The sequence below is a fragment of the Nelusetta ayraudi genome, unplaced genomic scaffold, assembly GCF_046127955.1.
Source record: "Nelusetta ayraudi isolate G7.1 ecotype Tasmania unplaced genomic scaffold, CSIRO-AGI_Nayr_v1 ptg000135l, whole genome shotgun sequence".
Lineage (NCBI taxonomy): Eukaryota > Metazoa > Chordata > Actinopteri > Tetraodontiformes > Monacanthidae > Nelusetta > Nelusetta ayraudi.
This window is the reverse complement of record NW_027466185.1, coordinates 17,161,546-17,183,266: the sequence shown is the minus strand read 5'-3', so window position 1 is coordinate 17,183,266 and position 21,721 is coordinate 17,161,546. Positions and strand designations below refer to the sequence as shown.

The 21,721-nt window shown below is 42.9% G+C and overlaps 2 protein-coding genes across 5 annotated transcripts; both read left to right on the top strand.

The window, feature by feature from the left end:
- The first annotated feature begins 407 nt into the window (after nucleotides 1–407).
- LOC142876985 (uncharacterized) lies at nucleotides 408–10,262 on the top strand. Of its 4 annotated transcripts, none has more exons than XR_012923762.1 (12): nucleotides 408–475; nucleotides 1,089–1,224; nucleotides 1,322–1,431; nucleotides 1,911–2,066; nucleotides 2,215–2,343; nucleotides 2,681–2,801; nucleotides 2,916–3,091; nucleotides 4,457–5,723; nucleotides 6,193–6,336; nucleotides 7,044–7,205; nucleotides 7,730–9,911; nucleotides 9,961–10,262. XR_012923762.1 is itself a non-coding variant. In XM_076011279.1 (10 exons), the coding sequence occupies exons 3-10, from the start codon at nucleotides 1,363–1,365 to the stop codon at nucleotides 7,307–7,309; spliced, it is 2,328 nt and encodes a 775-aa protein (XP_075867394.1). In that variant the 5' UTR covers nucleotides 408–475; nucleotides 1,089–1,224; nucleotides 1,322–1,362; the 3' UTR covers nucleotides 7,310–7,872. The 4 variants fall into 4 exon arrangements, 2 of the variants coding, with proteins under 2 accessions (XP_075867394.1, XP_075867395.1); XR_012923763.1 differs by lacking the exon at nucleotides 408–475 and adding an exon at nucleotides 654–790; XM_076011279.1 differs by lacking the exon at nucleotides 9,961–10,262 and having other exon boundaries at nucleotides 7,044–7,872.
- A 4,442-nt stretch (nucleotides 10,263–14,704) lies between these two features.
- Nucleotides 14,705–20,846, top strand: LOC142877269 (germ cell-specific gene 1-like protein). The gene is made up of 7 exons (XM_076011740.1): nucleotides 14,705–14,938; nucleotides 16,370–16,564; nucleotides 17,109–17,168; nucleotides 17,308–17,466; nucleotides 17,660–17,771; nucleotides 18,173–18,554; nucleotides 18,636–20,846. The coding sequence occupies exons 1-7, from the start codon at nucleotides 14,743–14,745 to the stop codon at nucleotides 18,888–18,890; spliced, it is 1,359 nt and encodes a 452-aa protein (XP_075867855.1). The 5' UTR covers nucleotides 14,705–14,742; the 3' UTR covers nucleotides 18,891–20,846.
- The last annotated feature ends 875 nt before the right edge of the window (nucleotides 20,847–21,721 follow it).

Here is a 21,721-nt window from a genome sequence, read left to right as displayed (position 1 = left end):
TTACGACCACTGCGTGAAACCTTTCCCCTAACCTTATCTGAACACATTGATTTTTTTTTTTAATAAAATATTAAAATGGATTTAATTTAGAATCGTTCTCTGCGATTTTTAAAATGTATTTATTTGTTTGATTTTTGCAACTCGTGTTAAAAAAAAAAATGAAATCACGACAGCATGATGAAATAACTGAGGAATAAATAAATAACACCTGCGTAACACATTTGCGTGCATCACACAACGCATCGTAATACATGCATTTTCTTTGTACCAAAACAATTATTTTTTCCCCCCAATTTTTTGGGTTTCAACTCAAGTTGAAGCCAAAAAGTAAAATAACTGTTTTCGACTGGGGAATAAATAAAAAAAAAAAAAATAAATGTCAGATGGGGGCGTTCACTGGCAGGTGCGTACAATTGCGGAAGCGGAAATCGTCGCGTTGTTCAGCTCCTCGAAGCACCCTGGCGAGCTGTCAAAGGTTAGTGTATTTCTATTTATTTATTTATTTTACTCCACACATATTTCACTTGCCTATCAAGTTTGGGTATTTCAGTACGTTCTATTGAAAAACAATGTCACGTTTTCGTTCATTACACAGCTTTTTCTTTCTCTCTTTCTTCCCATTTGAGACGACTGTTGCTGCTGTCATAGCATCTCGCCCGGCCGTTAGCCATATTGACGGCTTGCGCTCGTCTTGAGCCTCTGTCCGAGGTGCTGAAAACACGACGCCTTGTTTGTCGGATTCGAAAGCGAACGTTCCTCCAGTTCACGTGTCTTCATCACCATTCAGCTCGTATGTGATTTAGTTTGTTATTTCATATGTTAGTCCGCTTTATTTTGGCCACAAAGGCGTTGACAGACGATGCCCATAGCTCACTAGCTTCTAGCTTAGTGCTGCTAATCCAGCTCGGCAAGAATATACGTTTTGTCGCAGTGGTTATAACGTGTCGCAATATTGACCCTGTACATACAAAGCGACGTCTGGCTTGACAGTTGCGCAAACCGAGGGGCTTCCTTTCATTGTCACCCAGGTGCTAAATCGTGTCGGAGCTCATCCTGTGCTTTCTTCTGCTGCTTTCCTGCATGTGTAGGATCTGGTTGCTGCAAACCGGAGACGAGCAGATGCAGTGAAGGTGAAGTCAGAGCAGCAGGATGTGCACTTTCTGAGCCAGCAGCTGCAGTCCAGCAGTTTGAGAATTTAAAACAGCACATTTTGATATTTTAAAGGTAAATTGTTTGTGTTTCTGAGCTTGTGTACGTTTGGTCACCGTTTTATACCAGCGGTCTACAAGCAATGTTAATATGTGAGCTTTTTTCACATCAGATTGTGGTGGTTTAATTCCCCACCTCCCTACATTGTACAACATGACGTCGTCAATGCTCCGCCGACAACTGAAGAACCTGGTTCAGAACTATTCTGAGGCTGAGGTCAAGGTAAGAATTAGGATTTTATGTACAAACAGCCAATGCAGGGTGCTTAGGAAAAACATATCAGAATAGAAATGCATCTCTTGTTGCAACTATGAACTCACTGACACCTGTCATTATGAACAGTCAGTGTTGTGCCTCATTTCACACTGATATTCATATCGGAAGTTATTTTCATTTGATGCAACAAAAAAAAATGTCTTCGGTACATAATGAAAACTTTCAGTTTCCTAAATGGTGACATACATGATTCCATCAGTTTCAGTTTCAGAATTCTATGCTATAATTAATGTTTGTGTGTTATTTATATGTTTATTTAGTTGTACTAATAACGGGCAGAACTTATCAGAATCTATAAAGTATTTTGCCAATATTTGTCATCTCGTGCCTAAACGGTTATTGCATTGCAACCTATAAATTCATGTTCATTTTTCTTAAATCATTTATTATCAGTGGCTGTATTTCACGCTTTGGTCTTAATGCAGGTAAGAGAGGCAACATCCAATGACCCCTGGGGCCCATCTAGTTCTCAGATGGCAGATATCTCTGATCTCACCTACAATGTGGTTGCCTGCAACGAAATCATGACAATGCTCTGGAAACGCCTTAAAGATGATAGGAACTGGAGACACATACACAAGGTATGGCTAACAAGTGCCAGTTCTACAGCACTGTATGTTTACTGTAAACATTCTTTGAAGCTTTTGTGTGTTTTTCTTCTGTGTCTCTCTTTTAAAAAATGATTTGGCAATGATATTTCTCTTTTTTATGTTGTTTCTTTCAAACTAGTCTCTGACACTTTTAGAGTACCTGTTGAAGACTGGTGATGATCGTGTGCTCCTGAAAATGAAGGACAATATCTACATTGTGAAAGCCCTCACAGAGTATCGCTTTGTAGAAAAAGATGGGAAAGATCAGGTGATCAGTGCTTCATAATCATGCCTGCAAACCTTAATAGGGCTGGGTTGTTGTGCATTTAGGCGTTCGATCATTGTTGCCACAACATTCTTATTACCTCTGTTAGCCTAAACACTATGGAATTAGTCTAGGAACTTTGGCGTTCAAGTGATCAGAACCAAGGTATTTAGAAGATAATTGTATACTGCTTAAATAAAGACCTTTATTTAGGTTTTGTTGCATTTCATATTGTGAATATTTGGGTTTGTTTTAGGTTTACCATTTTTTAGAGCTGATGGGGCTCTCCCAATACATGAGAGGGGAAATCCACATCTAATTATAGACATATCCTTTCCAGGGTTCAAATGTAAGAGAAAAGGCCAAAGTTGTCCTCGTTCTTATGGAGGATGATGAAAAACTCAAGGAAGAGAGAGACTTTGCTGTAAAAACAAGAGAAAAGACATCAAAAGGCGCTGCTGGTGAGCTCTTTGCCACAAAGCGTCACTATAATAATAATTTTCAACTGAATTTGCTGAAATTCTTTGTCAACACCACACTTATTTGTCTACCCCACACTTATTCCATCTTACCAGCCTCCTCTACAGACGCCGTTAAAGATCCCAACTACAAGCCTGTTTATGTGGCTGGAGCTGCAGGGCTTCCATCCCTGACCAACATACCATCTGTGGCTGATTTAACAGCTTCTTTTGCTGCCCGTAAAGAAGAGCGGCTTAAACAGGAAGCTGAGAAGAAAGAAGTAGAAAGGAGGGTAAGATGATGATGATAGTTATATCATTAATTCACATTCATTCTTGTTTATTATGCTACAATGTAGTAGAGAACAGCTATACCATAAATTGTCACATTCGCTTAGCAGAAGAGGCATTCCAAGGGTGAATTCCATTTCCTCCCTTAACCCTCAATCTCAACCCTCAATCTCAAAAATGCGCGCTCCCGCGAGGTGCAAGTGCTGTCCCGATTCTAAGAACGTCAAGTTGAGGGATGAGTTTAAGGGCTGTATCGCCCTCAATATTGAGATTCTCCGGCACCACCCTTGGCAGTAAGGGCTACCCAGAAGGCATTGCGTATTTTCGCCAAGACATCTTCGAAAAAGATCGCGATGTAAAAGCAAGCTAAAAATGGAAGTATTTTCTTAGTTAATAAAGATATAAATATTCCGAAACCATTGTATTGTTTTAGTTTTTATGTTTTTATGGATTATTGTCATCGTTGTTGCGTAACATTTTTTTTTTTTTTTACTTTACGAGGTTTGGCAACCGGACCGGAGGTCCCAGCTTCACGTTACTTGTATACCTCGTTGTGTAGCGAAGGAGGACTTCTTCCTTTTTCACCGTCTTTTTCTTTTTCTCCTTCTTCTTCGTCGTTGTCGACTTCTTGACAGACTGGACGTAGCTTTGGCGTAAGGCCGCCCCCCACAGTCTGAAGACGTAACTGCACTTAAGGGGTGTCCCATTTCTAAGCCCTTACACTTATTATTGAGGGCCAAGATTGAGGGTTAAGGGCGAGGGTTGAGATTGAGGAGTTGGAATTGGCCCCAAGTCTCAGACCTCGCACACTATCCTTTGAAAAGCTTCAATCTTAACCGGTTAAATCTGAATACAGTTTTCTGTAGACTGTGTCTACTTGTACAGCCGGGGTTTGTTGTGACTTCTAAGGAAGATGATACAAGATCATAAATCATGCCTCTTTCCCAGATCGATTACATGTAGATTAAATCCAACTCACTATTTTCACTATTCTCTGATGTGTCAGGTTACTGGTTTTTAGGTCCTTTCATTTATGTATCTTGTAAAGGAGTTTTTGTCATACATATTTTTAGAGTAATGATTTTAAGAGAAACTTAGTGGAAAACTTTGCTATATTTGCTTTTACCAAGTAAAAGACAGGTTATTTTTTCTACATTTCATCAAACCTTTTTTCACCATATATTATATGTTAACAATATAAAAATAAAAATCATTGATATGAACAAAACTTGATGAACAAACAAGTAGTTCATTGAGCAGATATTACTCTTAAAAGCAGCAGTCCTGTATATCACAGGAAAATCATAACTGATGGCAACAAATCAGTCAATCCAATATTTTCTAATTATTTAACTCTGTCATCACAGGCAAACCTGTCAGAGGATGAGCTGAAATGGGAGGATGCAGGCAAAGGCGGTGACGCTGAGAAAGAGGCTTGGGGAGAAGACAAAAAGGAAGAGGAGGTAAAAACAGATGCCTGGGGAGCGCCTGTAAAACCTGGCACAAGTGACACTGCACAGAGCACCGATGCTTGGGGGTCTCCAGCGAAATCTGAAGAGTCATTTGATGCAACAAAAGATGATGAAGATCCTTATGCTGCCCCGAAGACTGAAGAAGATCAATTTTCTACTGGAAACAATGAGGAGGATCCCTTTGCAGCTCCCAAAGACAAACCAGATCCATTCAGTGCATCAAAAGATGACCCTTTTAATACGCCGAAAGAAAATTCGGACCCCTTCAATGCACCCAAAGACAAGGAGGATCCTTTCGCGGCTCCGAAAGATAAACCAGATCCCTTTACTTCATCTAACCATGATCCGTTCAACACTCCAAAAGACGATCCGTTCAACACTCCAAAAGATGACCCGTTCAGTACCCCAAAAGATGATCCTTTCAATGCACCAAAAGATGACCCGTTCAACACCCCAAAAGATGATCCTTTCAATGCACCAAAGGATGACCCGTTCAACACCCCAAAAGATGATCCTTTCAATGCACCAAAGGATGACCCGTTCAACACCCCAAAAGATGATCCTTTCAATGCCCCAAAAGAAGATCCGTTCAACACCCCAAAAGATGATCCGTTCAACACCCCGAAAGATGATCAATTTAATGCACCAGCATCAACACCTCCTAAAGAGGATCCATTTGCAGCACCAGCGTCAACAAAGGACGATCCATTCACTGCTTCACTATCGTCACCAACAGAAGATCCTTTCTCGGCAACGACCAAACCTAGTGAAGGTGACCCTTTCAAGGCTCCAACAACACCGCCGAAAGAGGATCCTTTCTCAACACCATCTACAACTACAAACAACGACCCTTTCACAGCGCCAACAACACCTCCAAAAGAGGACCCTTTTACTGACCCACCAAGTCCACCCAAGGATGATGCATCTGATCCCTTCAGTGCCCCTCTAGTGAGCTCACCCAAAGGAAATTCAGATGCTTGGGAAGTACCTGCTTCGTCTCCACCGGCCACTGCTTCGGATCCCTGGGGAACATCTACTGCTCCGAATGAAACTGCAGGTGGAGATCCTTGGGGGGATGATAAAGGCTCCTTCTCACCTTTAGATTCTTCTGATGCTTTTGGAGATTCTTCGAAACCAGACAGTGACCCATGGGGAGCTCCGGGTGAGAAACAGATAATAACTCTGAGATTAAGTATATTTGATGTTATGAATACCATTTTTTGTTGCTCTGATTGCCACTATTTTTGTGGTTCTTCCAATAATAAATTTCCATTTGACGTCAGTATCATTGGTGAACGAAATAAAAGAACGAAAAGCCAATGAACAGGCACGAGTTGCGGGTTGAGGATAATTTTTGGTGCTACCATGAAAAAGCTTACCAAAACAAAGTATGTAGGTAATTGGACTGGTCAGGAATTGTAGAATGCATCAGGCACCATCGTTAAAAGGGCACAACCCTGAACCTTATTTTTATATTTCACACAAACAAACAACCCGAAGTCCCAGTCCACCCCACTTCCAACCACTTAATACATGTTGATTCATTTTCTTAAGTTATGCTTGAAGGTCTCTAAAAGGTCAAATCCACCATGTATCAACATTCTATGTGTCTTTTGCATTTACTTGTGCAGCCGCAGCTCCAGTCAAGGCAGATGATGCCTGGGGTTCACCTGCTCCACCGTCAGGCTCCTCCCCGTCCAGCGACCCCTTTGGAGATGGGCCGAAGAAAGATGATCCATGGGGTGCATTAAGCAACACACCGAGCAATGAACAAGGTAAACGGATAGCAACATTCCAAAATCTAAATTTCTTGCTTTTGTTTGCACACTAACATTTGTAGTCCGCTCAAAATTTCTGCTTGCTTTCTATTCCTGCTTATTTGGTGCTGTGAATGTTCACTCTAAACTGTCATTCCTCAAAATGTCAAAATGTGCTCACTTCAGAAATACATATATGGGGATTTATTGATCTCTCAGGATAAAATGTATCGACTTGAAGAAATGCTTAGTTTGATTAGTTTAAGTTTTGTGAAAAGAAATTACATGGCATGAGTTCATCCCATAATGTCCCTACAACTACAAAACTACCTTTCCCTGTGTGTTAAGGGTGTCAACATGCTGCTGTCACCACACTTCAGAGATTTTAACTTTAACTAACATAGCTGCTAACCACTAGCAGCATAATGTCAGGAGTAGCCAACAGAGAAATTATAAGGTGGGGGTTCTTTTGGTGAACAGTCCTGGAACTAACGTCCGTCCAAAACTGGACCCATCCGTACCTATTAACTAATGAAATCGTGTCAAAATTAATTTTTAATTGCCCATTTTCCCATTTTCACCATTTCACATGCATCCTCCCATCAGTCAGCAGCCAGCTAACAATCAACTAATCACGCTCTTTCGCTTTGCTCTCTTCTTCCCGCTGACCTGTCCCCTCAAGAAAACACCTTTTAGAGTCGAATCGGACCGTTGTTTTATTGCAGGAAAGCAAGCACGCCGGGGGAAGGAGATCTGTAGAAAGACTGCTTGGTTTCTGGGCTCCGAGGGGGCATCACTTATTGACTTGGACGACCTATTTTCATCCAACACCAAACCCAAACAGCAAACACTTGGCGACACGCTCGCCGTGCAGCCGCGAGCCATCGGTAAGGACAGAAGCAATGCCTCCGTTTGGGTGAACTGTGTCTTTTTTGGTGGAGGCTTCGTGTGGAATTACTTCTCGTGCGCTTGGTGGATGGATGGATGTTGAATCTTACGGACTTGAAAATCACAACAAAAACTCGTTTTGCCGCCTGATGATCAGTTTAATGTGTTTCAACCCTGTTTGGTGACAGTATTCAGAGAAAAGTGTACAACGAGAACCCAACCCTAACGCTACAATACGTTTTGTTTGTAAGAAAGTCTATTCCAAAAATGTGATCTGCCTAAACAGCCCAGCCCTGTCCCACTGTAGTGTTTACACTGTGTGCGTGTATATGTGTGAGTGAACATTCTAGTGACCTGCTACAGTATAAAGTAAATGCTAATGTGTATTAACCAGTGCAGATTTAACTCTTGTCACCTCTCTCTTCCCCTCTCTACTCTAATGCATTTCTCTTCTCTGAACTATTTCAAACTGTGCATCTCCCAATCCTTCCATCCTCCTGGTGATCCACTTTTGATTTCCTAGGCACTTTGAATGCCGGGGGCCCAACATCTGCCCACCTAAGTAGACCTGGGGCTGTATCAGGGCTGACTTACAGTAGTCTCTTTGAGTCTGACTTCGCCCCTCCTGTTGGTGGAGCTGCTGACCCAGCCCGTAAAACCCCTGTGTTTCCGACCCATACGGCCACAGAGTCCTGTTTCGCTGTATGCAGATCTCACACAGCTCCTCCCTTACCAGGAAATACAGAGGGGGGTTCACGCGTGGCACTAAAAGTGAAAGGTTTTGATCGGGGAGGCGAGATGCTTTGGTCTGCACCAGTGGTAGGGAAGCCGACAGCAGGGGCACTGTTGGTAGATAGCTCAGTGGGTCAGTGCAGTCACCCTGGAGGGAATCAACAAGTAGGAGCAGTTGACTTGGGTGGAAGGATGTCAAAGGGTAGGGATGACGTCCCCGCGCAGCCGCAGGTACACTCAGGAATGCTGTTGGCTGAAACAGTGAGACACACCAACCACAATCCATTCCTGTTCTGATCATTTTATGTTTATGTTTGTGCATCCGTCACACTGGGCAGTTTTACACGTTTAAGCCTTGAAAGTCCGACTCTGTCTTTTCAGAAATCAGCGAGAGGACTGTTCCTTTTTTTTGTAGCCGCTGGCCACTGAACCTTCAAAAGCCTCAAATTCAAAAAAAAAGTTGAGAAAAAAAAAGTATGCAGTTCTGGGTTGAAATTTGTCAAGTTAAAATAATTGTTTTTAAATATAGTCACACTAGAAATTGTTATATGTCTGGGAAAAATGTGTTTCAATGTACATAGGATCAGTTAATGGCCTGAAAGCCATATTCCTGTCAGATAAATGATCCCGTCGTAGTGGACCTAAAAATGGAGAAACTTGAATTCTTCATCAGACGAGTCAAACATGCAAAACCACTTGACAATCTCTTCAAGTTAACAGCTGCATACATCACTATTTATTTTTATTTATTTATTTTTTTTTAACTAATCTTGGTTGGATTAACTGTCAGGCAAAATGTATATTTTAATTGCACCGAAGAAGCCAGTCCTAAAGTCTAAAAACACATTTGTTTATGTGTATATAGTGCTGCAAGTGCAAGATTACTGTGTATCTATTTGTCAAACCTTAATTGGCTGAAGTGATCTGACAGACACCACTGTAGCTTCTCAACGCGTACGCATGTGTTTAAAGAAAGGTGTGGGTGTGTGTACCTGTGTGTCTGTGGGAACTAGTATATATTGTGATGATGTAAATAGTGAAAGTACATGTAGATTAACCTCGACTTATACTGTATATCAGAGTGCGAAACACAAGTATCTATTTATTGCTCTATTTATTGATTTTCGTTACTGCTGGATTATTTATTGATACGTCGATGGCCTGCAAAAGAGCTGCAGTGACCCTGAAGTGCTGAACACAACAGCAAATTGCTAAACACAACGGTGGATTTAGGAAATAAACAAAAAGGAAACGACCGTAGCAAATCACGAAACATGACGACAAAATTTGTGTTTGCCACTTGATGACAAGACAACGTCCGAGGATTGGACCAGAGGGTAAAATGGATTTACGCAATGTCAACACAAAACATGCCACGGTTTGGACTTTAGGCGTTAATATGTCATTAAAGCGTTAAAAAGCAGATTCCGACAAATTGTGCATTGGTCCAACCTCCCCTAACCATAACACTAACCCTAACTCTAACCATAACACTAACCCTAATGGGAGGTCAGACCAATCGGTAGTTGCCGAAGTTTATGTGGTTGTGTACCGTAATTTGCTGTTGTGTTTCACGATTTGCCGTTGTGTACCTCAGGACCACCGTAAAGACCAATCAGGTTTTATCAAACAAACTGTACGGCCAGAAAGGCTCGGCTGAAGGAACCGGCCACAATGTTAATGCCTGACCTTTCAAACATCTGTAACCAGTGATGGCTTTGCCTGCCTGTCCCTGTTTGGATTCATTGTGTCTTGATGTATCTCTCGGCGCACAACTGCACAAACCGCGGCTGTGCAACTGTGTGACGTTTAGCCACCGTGTTGGCTGTAGAAAAAACAAAAACAGACCGTGTCAGCCTCTTTATTGTGCATGCTGTCAGATCAGATCCTCTGTACGTGTGCGCGCGCGCGTTTTGTATGTGTGTGTGTGTGAGTGTGTGTGCGTGTGTGTGTGTGTGTCCCATCATCGGTTTGTTTTGCATTTCATCAGCAAAGTATTTCGCAGCTGTTCTATATGAAAAGGTCTTGACGAACAGGCGTCGCTGTTTTCCTGTGGCTGAAGATCCAGTGTGAGTGATCATTTTGAAACGTAGCAGAGCGAAGCTTCGCTGATGGAGCCGGGTTGAATGGAATCTGCACTGGAACAGTAATGACAATTTGCGATTGACAAGGGGTGGAATAAGCCAGTCCATTACACTATTCTGATTATTTTTCAGATTTAATTTTTTAATCAAATACATTTATTTTGCTGTGTATCTAAAATTGTGTTGTAAGCTGTGGCAGTACATTTGAAAAATAAAACAAGGTCACTAAATAAAAATGTGCATACTCCGCTCTGGAATCTTCTTGTATTTTTTTTTTTTTTTTTTTTTTTTTTTTTTAATGACTAGCACAGCCTCAGAGTTCCTCTCCTCCCCCTTGACTTCCCAAAGCTGCCACGAGATGGCGACAGTCACAAATTATTTGATCAAGAGGACTCAAGCCTGTGTGTAAGAATTGGAGAGACGAGAGTGAGACTGTCTTTCCCATAGTGTACAGACTCGTTTGTGGCATAGCAGCAGTTTGAGGTTAAAATAAAGAACACAGTAGTATTGTACATTGTATTTACAGTATATAGTATATGCACTGCACTCAGAAAGTGCCACTACAACTATCAGCAGCAACCAGTAAACGAGGCAGTGAAACTTCATATAATAGGCTAAAAAAAGAAAAATTAAACCAAAGCAGGAAATATTACGTGTGTGTGTGTGTGTGTGTGTGTGTGTGTGTGTGTGTGTGTGTGTATAATCTTTGAAATGCAGTGCAATTATCGAAAAAATTGCAGCTAAAAAAAGATGAGGAAATAAGGGGATTGTGTGATGAGTCAGCACTGAATACTAAATCTTGCCATTGACTGGCTGAGAGCTTAGCTTCTAAAAACAGAAACAGGGTCACATTTGATGTGTTGGTCAACATCACATTTGGGCAAAAGGATCATAGTTCTCATTGTGTTGTTTTTTTCCCTCTCTTTGGATGATAGAGAAATCTTGAGCTTCTGCCATAGTGTAAAAATGGTTTTAATTTCAAAGAAAAACTGATGATTTTATCCTTCCTGTCAACTCAAATTGGTTTATCTCCTGCAGTTTCAAAATAACAAAAGCCTATTTTTGATTCTGGTACACAAAGAACAAGCAGAAGTACAGTGATCTGATACCACTGTGTAATGCTTACTGAGTGAGGATTAGTCAGTGACGGCTAGAGATGCAAATATCATCACTGACGCTGCGATTTGATTTTTGTTTCCTAAATACTGTTTTTCCCTAAATCTGGCACTGCTCGGGCTGGATACATGGGGATCAGACTCTTTGAGCAACTCTGAATGAGCCATGACAGCATACTAAAGCAAGCAAAAACATTGGTTCTAATATCACATGTATTGTGGGTGATAAATGTCAATATGTGCATAAATGGCAAAATCAAAGAAGGTCAAAGCACAAAAATCCTCTCCTTAAACTCTCCTCCCTAAGGGACAATTTAGAAGACATGCAGAGTAATGTGGAGTCAAGTGGAGACAGAAGAGCATGAAACACAAGGAGCAATGCAATTAGTGCAATGAGGCTGAGGCACAAGGTAAACTAAGCCGATGAATTGTAAGAAATACTAGTAATACGTGGTGCATGGTTATCATGTACAGTATATTATGACCTAGTAGAAAAGTGGACTGTATAATCCATCCTTTTCCCAACTGTCTTTGGGCCAAACATTACATCTAATCTAAACCAATTATTTCTGTGACATTTCTTTACTTTGTCCTGCCACACAATATGCAATTTGAATTCTTACTGTTGCTTTTTCTTGGTACATGGCGATGCTTTTTCTGCGCATCACCACTGTTGTTGCATCGGCAGCACCGCTGACGTCAAAAACTGTAAATACTGCAGCAACAAAAGTTTCTCACATCCATCTTAAAACAAAGGCATGTTTCCTCCCTTTCGCGCCAGGCCCAGGCAGTCTGTCCCTCGCGCTCGCTGGAAGACTCGGTCGGATGACTTTTAGGTGATTAGCCGAAGCCAGCAGATGTGTGCAGCTGCGCTGGTTTAAGAAGGGTTAATATCACAGAGGAGGAGCGTGGGCCGAAGTGTTCTCACACATTGCAATCCTGGCTTTACCATAGTATACAGTCAAATTAATCAGTGTAGGTCCAGAGGTCAGCAGGGTTATAAGTATGCAGCAGGAGAGATAAAGAAAGGGAGAGAGAGAGAGAGAGTTGAATGAGTAGCGACAGTGTGGGGAGCAAAGGGGAGGGAAAGTAACAGATGGACTTGTGGGGATTAGGGAGAAATCTGGGTGGGTTTGTGACAGAAAGTCACCCAAGACTGAGAAGAGAGTGATGAATAGCAGCGGAGGACAAGGTGGAGGAAGCAAAATCCCTGCAGAAGAAGGACGGGTGCGTCTCTGCTGCGATCCCGAACATGGTGAGTGGAGCTGATTTTCACTATTATTGTCCCAAGTGGCAGCTGAGAACGGATGGCGGCGGGATTTCTTTTCAATCACACACACATTGGGGGGGGGGAGAAGCTTTCAGCTCAGCGTGATGAGATGATATAGAGGGAAGCAATAAACTGCTCTGCTTCTATCAAGTGTAAATCTCTTGGTGTTTGACAAGACAGACAAAGACAAAGCAGGATTTGGCCACCAAATCCTCAACTAAACACTGAAAATGTCCAAAGAAAGTGTTCGTTCGGTTATGTCAACTGTCGTCAATACAGGTGGAATCGCACTTTACGTGTGTAATAGTGATAGTTATTGTCGTTTCAACAAATGTGAGCAACAAATGATTTGGTGTTCAGAAAAGGCTACAGTACACAGGTGACTTTGTTATTTGGTGAATTAGAGTCATCTTATGTTGCTGAGTTTCACCTTTTGATTTTTAGCGGCTCCAGTTGGTTTCTAATCTCATGGTTTGTCATTTGCTATGTGAGTCGGGTTGACTGACACAAATGACTCTTCAGGCGATTTTTTTCCCCCACTTTTTTTTCACTCCTGAAAAGTGAAACGAAAGAAACCTTGAGTGAGCCAAACCTCCTGAACAGCAGCATCTTGATCAGCCCCCTGGAGGTCAGCTGCGGAACAGCTCCACAACCCTTCAGTGTTGCTGCATCTCATGACACTTCATTCATCTCCTTGAGGAATTCACAAGTTTCCCATTTCATTTGTGGTCATATTGTGAGCACATTTTTGTTCTCCCAAAGTTGCAAGAATTTCATAAAAAGTATTAGGGGTTAAGTTCAATGTTGTGTTGCAGAGCTTTGCCAATGAACCCATCAACTGCAAAAATCAGCACCAGAAAATATTCAACCTGAGTGGAACCAAACCTTGAGCAACATCATTGGCTGCAACCTTGCCAACCCATTGACCATTGGGAAAAAGACCAAAGTTCTGCAGGTCCAACTTTTGTGTACCAATAAAAACTGTTTTCAGTTGGAGCGACTAGACCAATTATTGTCAAGAAAAACTAAAAATTAGAAGCTTGGCTACCGAGGAAGACATTTTTCCTATAAACCCAATTAATGCGACAGTAATTGCAGTTTAATCACAAATGAAGGAGATAAAACTTCAGTGAACACCAACATGCCAGCGAGCGGTGATAAGAAATACAGCTTTTCTTGTTTCACTGGGTGTCCAACCCCTTGAAATCCCTTGACAATCTGTCAGTCCATATAGGACATGTAGGACATGGACATGGAAATATATTCAACCTGCGTTGTAAATATCCCGTCAGGGACCACAAAGGGTAATTGTGGGAATCGTCTTGTGATCAGTGCAACACAAGTATTCTGAATGACTCTTGATACTTATGCTTCCTTCTTAACTTTCAGGTGGTGGTCTGCGCCCAAAGACAAAAGCCAGTGTCAGTGGGCATTAACTTCATCCTCCTAACCTTGCAAGATTAAGGCAGATTAGTAGGCCCAGAGGTAGGCCCAAGATAAACGACTAAGCGCTCCTTTGCGAGCTCAATCCCTCGCCGGCGAGGTGGAGGAACAGGTTGAGGGACGGGATGTGCCCTGAGAACGCCACTGATTAGTTTCAAAATCCTCCGGGGAGGATAAGATTTAGACGTTTATCTTCATCTGAATGGGAGGCGGCGGCCGCCGTCGCCAAGGACGGACGGACGGACGGAGCGTGCGCGACTGTGACGCGGCCGCCACGGCGGGAAAACATGAGTTGAAAAGGGCCTGCGCGCCTCCGCGAGCGGGACGTGTCGGCCGAGCGCTTGGCAAGGAGTCGACCCACCTTCCCTCCGTCTGATGAGCCGCGACGCTCCCTCCCGCAACCTCTGGCCTCCACATCTGTTTCCTGTCCCGCCTATGCTGGACGTGATTAAACACTTCATCTCCATCCAACTCAGCTGTACCCTGACCTCCGCCCGCTCGCTCGCTCACTCTTCCCGCGCCCACCCCACCCCACGCACGCTGACCTCCTCCCAGATTCCCTTCTAACCTTTGTTCCACTTCTCCGACGTCCCTAATCCTCCACGCTTTCTCTCCCTTTTCTCCGCTTCGCCCCGGCGTTCGTGAGTCGACGTCAATCACCGCCCCAGCACAGCGACGACAAACAACAAACCGTGTGCACACAACACCCAGGAAGCTCCATCTGGACTGGGCTCAGCGCGGTGTCACGGAAACATCCCCTCCCTCATCCCCAACCCATCTTCTGCATCCGCAATCCCCCATTGGTCGACGGGTCCCTTCCGCGACCTCGGAGGCAATTTTTTGAACCGACAGCCACCGACCGCGCTCCCCCCCCAACCACCGCCGCCCAGCCATGCTGGAAAACATGTCGAGGCGCAACCGCTCCCTGCTCTCCCTGTCCCTCACCTCGCTGGCCCTCACGCTGTCCGTCTGCGCGTTCTGCACCTCCTACTGGTGCGAGGGGACGCACAAGGTGGTCAAGCCTCTGTGTCTGTCGCCCGTCAAGATGAAGAACTGCGGGCAGAACAACAGCCAGCCGTACACCACAGGTGAGGATGTCGGAGGGACGTGCATATATTTGTCCTCGAGTACATATATGTACATACATATACATGTATACATACTGTATGTATACCAGCAGTGGCAAAAGTATTCCCATTCTTTACCTTTTCTCTGTACTGAAAACTCACTGAACAGTGACCCCAAAGCTGAGATACTCTAAAATAATCTCCCTGTAAAATATGATCCACTTTTATATTGAACTACACAACAGCAGAGTTCAAATAGCTCCACTTTCAAGCAACAACTTTGATTGAAAATAAGTGACATACTTTGAAGAGACGAAAGTACAGATATTTGTGTACAAATGTAGGAAGCAGGAGTGAGGAGTTTAAAGTTGTCACAAAAAGTACAGTCATGAAGTATTTGTATTTGTCTACTTCCCACTTCTGTTTGTCAGAAATGATGAAAGGGGTGAAATATGTTACCATGGAGTCCAATTGGACCATCACAGAGGAGATCTAAGACGTTTAAGTATTAAAGGCACATTGATAAATTGCACTGAAATTTGCTGAATGCCAAGTCAAACTTCAAGTCAAATTTTTTGGATTGTTGTTTTCTCAATCAAAAACATTCATTGTTTACATTTCATGCGTGATTGCACCATACCCCCACCGGTGGGTATTTGGAGAACAAAAATTCTGGAAACAAATTATTTACTTTAAAAAATCCCATGGGCTGGGGGATTTGGGTTTGAGTCATTAGTTTGCGAACATCATATACTGTGTGTCAGATCTCATTTAATTTCACCACAAATGTACAAAGAAAGTGCCGTTCCACTGTGATTTTACGACTATACTGCACTTGCCGGTCACACAAGTCTTCCAATCAAATAAAAAATATTTCCAAAAGCCCTCACAGAAGAGTTTAATATGGGATTTTGTGGTGTCTGCATTATATTGCTTGCACCTAAATTTGAAGTGTATTACACTCGCCTTGGCCGTCAGAGATTCACGTAATCCCAGCTTTGTTGCTAATCTCAGAAGTTGGTATGTTGCAGCTGCATGTTATCGAGATTCTGTCACCGCCGACCGGCCCACCGTTAAGCCTGTTCCGTATCTATGTAGCATTTAAATTTCCCACGCAGACAGCCGCAGATTACCTGGTGGAGTGATGATTTCCAAGCATGGATTGTAGTCGATGTCAGACTGCTGTGGTGTGCTGAAATGCAAAGAAGGATTTATTTGTACACGTTTCTCTCTGCTTCTCTGTCGTCACATTTAACCCAGAGCCAACTCCCTGGCCTTTACCTTTTCCTTATTTTTCGCTGACAATACTTGATTTTCTCTCCCCCCTTCTAAAGTTCTCCATATGTTTCCCAGCTTCCTACTTGTCCTCCTCCCACTTCCTTTCCTTCACCCTATCTTTACCCTTTTTCTTTCTGTTCACGGTTTTTATTCTCTCGTCTTTTCTCACACCAGAGGCCCCAACGCCAGACCCAAGGAACCCAGCTTCCAATATGACACTGTCTCCGATGCAAAAGGAGGAACTGGCCCGGATAAAGCGGAAGCAGTTGGCCAACGCTGTTCACTACATCTGGGAGACTGGCGAGGACAAGTACATGCTCCGGTACTTCCACACTGGCTTCTGGCTCTCCTGCGAGAAGCACAATGAAGGTTAGTGGTTGAAACAGATGCTGTAATCTGTGTGTGGAAGTCTCCCGTAAATCTCCGGTGACATTTACTAATTCAGGTAAATTTTCTGGGGTTTCAAGGTAAGAAAGCATTCCACCCCGTGGATGGCTCTGGTTACCATGTATTCCAAATACATCCACACATTCAACAAACAGGACATACGTCTTTGTTTTCATGCAGTCGCTGTGTGTTTAAGTTATTTGACTTGTATTTCTGTTGCTGCAACTTACACGCTAGCTAGGAGTGGTGGATCCTTTGTGTAACCATATTGTGTCATATCGACTGCAACGTTATCTGGCCACTTAGATCCAACATAATGACACCTCCTTTTTGTTTGTTTTTTCACTTTGTTCTCTGTGACTAATGTACATCTCCAATGGGTGAAGTTTTTCTGCTCTGTGAAAATTCAGCCCAGTCATCCAAGTGAAGTAGTGAATAAGTGAAATATTTTGCTACCGTGTAGCTTCGATTCCCTGAAGAGGTGCTAACCAACACTTTATTGATACCATTGGTTTTGTTTGTCCAGGTAATGATCAGGTAGAGAAGTGTCGCAGCTTCATTGAGTTGACACCAGGAGAGACACAAGGTTGGTGCAATATTTATCTCGATCTCAAGAAAACATTGAACCTAAAACCTGTTTACCAACTGCGATAAGCAGACAAAATTTATATAAGCAAAACATAACTGCCAATAAATTATTCCTCTCACTCTTTCATTTCTCCCAGGTGTCCTCTGGCTTTCGGTCATTAGTGAGTTCATGTACATCGGGCTTCTGGCTATGGGCTTCCTGCTGATGTGTGTCGAATCAATTTGCCTCTGTGCCAAGAGGGAACTGAACGCCCTCAAGATTAACGCCTTTGCTGCAATGTGCACCGTCCTCTCAGGTGAATGTGCAGCATGGCGCTATAAATATTTGTTGTACCAAAGGTACATGATCTAAACTGTATCAGCTCTGGGTAACACAGGGAAAGTTTTTAGATTGGAGACTTGAAATTGACTTGTTTATGCGGTGTCCCAGTTTCTGAAGTTACATCTTGAACAAGTCTGTTGTCGCTCTACTTTAAATTCTTCTTTCAGGAATGATGGGGATGGTTGCACACATGATGTATACCACAGTGTTTCAGATGACTGTCAGCATCGGACCGAAGGACTGGAGGCCACAGTCATGGGATTACGGATGGTCATTTGCGTAAGTGTGCCTCAATTTAACAATTGGTATTCAAATCATTTCCCATTAGGTGATAGTGTCTGGTAGCAGGTACTATTTTAGTACTTACTCAGACAGGGTTCCAAGCAAGCGGGTCGAGCTGAAATGTCAACAGATTGTAGGCCACTGATTGGCCAGGATGATTAATGAAGGTGACTCAAACAGTGACAATGTGTTTTACCTTCAGTAAGGTAGAGGAGAAAAATGGCTCGAAAACAAATATTGGTCAGTAACTAGTAACTATGGCCTTTCACGGATAAAAAGTGATCACTGTAGTTTGAATGCCAGAATAATGACCGGAGTTGAGGCAAGTTAAGTAGACATAATTATGGCTAAAACAGTTAGACAGCACAACTTAAATCTCTCCTCCCTCTTCCCACCAGCATGGCGTGGCTGTCATTCAGCTGCTGCATGGCCGCCGCCGTGGCCACGCTGAACTCCTACACCAAGACCATCATTGAGATGAAGCACAGGGCCCGCGTGAGGCTCGAGGAGGCCCGCGCCGCCGTCCAGGCTCCCTCTTACGAAGACGTCGTCCGAGCCGGTGGCGGGGTCTACTCCGTGAGTCAGCTGATTCAACTTGGCCAGCAGGGGGCGCTCATGGACCCGCTGTGGCCTAAAGGAGTGGGACCGGCCGTCGGACACTTGGCCTGCGGCGCTGGCGGAACACTTCTCGTCGGTGGAGTCGGGGGCTTGGGAGGCGTCGGAGTTGGGATGGGAATGGGAGGAGTCGGAATGGGAGGCATGGGAGCTGGAGGAAATGGAATGGGAATAATGGGAATGGGAGCCATGGGAGGAGTTGGGCTTGGAGCGGTGGGTGGAATGGCAGCACCGGGGGTAGTTAACGCGATGGGGTTGGGAGGGATGGGAATGGGAATGGGAATGGGCACCATCGGTGGGGTCGGGCCCATGGGCTTGGGTGCAGTGGGAGCACTTTGCGGGGCAGCAGGTGCTGGAATAGGAGGGGGGAGAAGACTGGTGGACCCGCATGGTGTTGTGATGGTGGAGGGGTGCGGCGCAGAGGGCTGCGAGGACTGCGAGCGGGAGATGGATGAGATTGACTACACTCTGCAAGAAGAAAGAGAGGACTCCCTCTGCTAAGATGTTCAGGGACAAACTTCTTGTCACGATGTGGACGCGTGCAATCGCACCGGAGCTTGAGAACAAACTTATACGTGTGACGAGTGTGTTTTTTTTGTACAAGGGACAAATGTCATTGGGACAAAAATGACATTGGAGACATTTCAACCGGCGGAAAGGACTCACAGATGTGGCGATGGTGGTCTGTAGCTCTTCGTGCTTTTAACTTAACAGGTTAACAAAACACTGACCACTCACAAAATGGGCACAAAGGACACAGTTTTGTCACCTTGACTAGTGCGTGAGCCTACAATGCAATTTTCTTGTTGGTGCTCATTTCACTCCTATAACTACTATTTTAGGGAAAAGGAGAGTGACACCCTATTCACGGTCTCATTCATACCTACAGACAATTTAGAGTCAAAGATTCAATTGACCTACGTGTCTTTAGGCTGTTAACCGAAGCTGGAGTACCAAGACAGAACCTGAAGTCTTCTTGCTGTGAGGCAATAGTGTTTTCAATGCAACTTTATTTTTAGTTCTACCAAACAAAAATAAATGGCTTACCACCATACATACAGGGTCATCAAAAAACACTTGCCACTGGTCCGAGGCAAATTAGTAAGGGATGCTCAGACAGAAGATACAGGTATGAGCTCACTAAATTTGGGTCTTTCTTGGTGAAGGTCTGAGGCATGAAAAGGAAGAGCTTATGGATTTCTTTCAAAAACATATCAGTGCCCTCTATCACCTAGCTGCATTTGTCATAAATTGAAACAGATTGACTGATGTCTGACAATCTGTGTCTGGGGTTATTTTGTTTTGGAATAACTGTCATGTACTTGTTTTTCCCCGAGCTCTTAACTGTCTTAAGGCTTGTTTGTCCAAAATCCGGGGTAAACAGTTCTCTGACACCATGCATTAGTACTGACTATGTAATTATATCAACTTTGTATCACTGTATTATAATATCTACTTTTCCAATAAATATTAAAAATGGAAGTGCAGCCTTTAGTTCTTGTTGCTCCTCAAGGACTTTTTCTGAAGCTTGAGATAAATCGTTATGACATGAGGTTTCATGTCATAATTGATTTGAGAAAGACCGCTAAAATCTGTAGACATTTCTGGACTGAAATTGCAGGGAGTAAATCAATACATTTAAACAACTAAGCCTGTCCTGAATTTTCCCAATACCTGATCATGTACAATTTTTTATTTACACTTACAACTAATGTAAGTAAAACGTAATTGGTTCAAGTCATATACTGCCTATTGAAATAAAGGTGCAACTTTACACACAAGTGAAGAACACTATGGGGTTTACAGAGATTCATTCTATCTGAGCTATATTTTGCTTGTCCAGTACTAAAAAAAAAAAAGTGCATCAAGTCCAGTTTTGTCATGAAATGTAAAGTGGCAACAGTATCGCAAGTGATGTTTAAAACTGCATTGGTTAATAAGAAACAGCTCACCTGGTACCTGCTATATCTGGTTTGCATGGAGTCTGTTTGTTTCAATTTGAAATGTAACAAAACAAAAAAAAAACAACAGGATTCATAGATGACTCCAACAGAGTGAATTCATCATTAAAGCAGATGCTTTCAAATACTGAACAGAAGATTATCTCAATAATCTCCCGAGTCCGGGAATGAGACTGTGTGAGACAGAGTCAGGGACCGAGAGATAAACAGGGCTGTCAGGGTCATTCGGCACTATGTGGAAAGTAATTAAAAATGTAAATTAAATGGTTGAATTATACAACCCATTATGTAAGAAGACTTCACCCCCCACTTGACACTGAGTTGTACCTTGTTTTCTTTTTTCTTTCAAAATGTGACTTGACCAATTATAATCCTTTGAGTAGAACAGGTTTGCAAATAGATGGGGTTCAGTTGATCTAGTGATTGATGGTACCACTAGACAAAAAAATGTAATGAAATAAACTAGAGTAAGATAAAATAATCTACTAACTAAACCTTTTATGGATATGCGGACATTTATTTATTGCATCACCATCCAAAAATGTTTTTTGTTTTTTTTGTTTTTTTTTTAAATGTATTGATTTTAAAAGGGCCAACATTTTTAAACACTCATTGCCAGACTGACTGAACAGATGACATATGGAGTACACTTTGTCTTCCATGAAAATATACATAATGCATTCGTAAAATGTCCCGTCAGGCCTTTTAAATTAAATTGATTGACCTCTAAGATTTAAGTCTTGCTTTAATCTACATCCTCAAATATGTTTTTTTTGTAAGAAGAGGCTTGACATTTAAAAAACAACCATTCCAATTCAATACGCAAAGATACAAAGGGAGTCGGACAGAAAGCTTAGAGCATCGTCTGTGATGCATGTGCTGTACGGGTCCCTCGTGGTGAAGAAGAAAGTTACTGGTTACTTACCTGTGGCAAGGGCCCCAGGGTAGGTCCAGGACTCACCGGAGAGATTACATATATATATATATATATGACGCTCAGCCAAAGAACGCCTTGGGTTCTCCCAAGGTAAAAGCATTACTGAGGAGACAGGGGCATGCAGTATCCTGCTAAGCCTGCTGGGTTAGACATGGTTCAGGGTAAGTGGGAGAAACTGGATGGATGGAATTAAGAAAGAAAGCAAAGTAGTGCTCTACCAGGAATTGGAGGAAAAAAGTAAACTAGGCCTTCTCATTATGAAACAATACTAATCCTTAATGCCTTGGCCATTATCTGTGTTGTCTTGTGTTGCTTAAGATGGAGTGACAGGTCACAATAACCATCTGGATAGTCTGGTCAATGCATGGGCTTGTGCTTCTTACCTCAGAATGTCCACCAACAGGGACCTTGTTACTCGGGATGAATGTGTAATA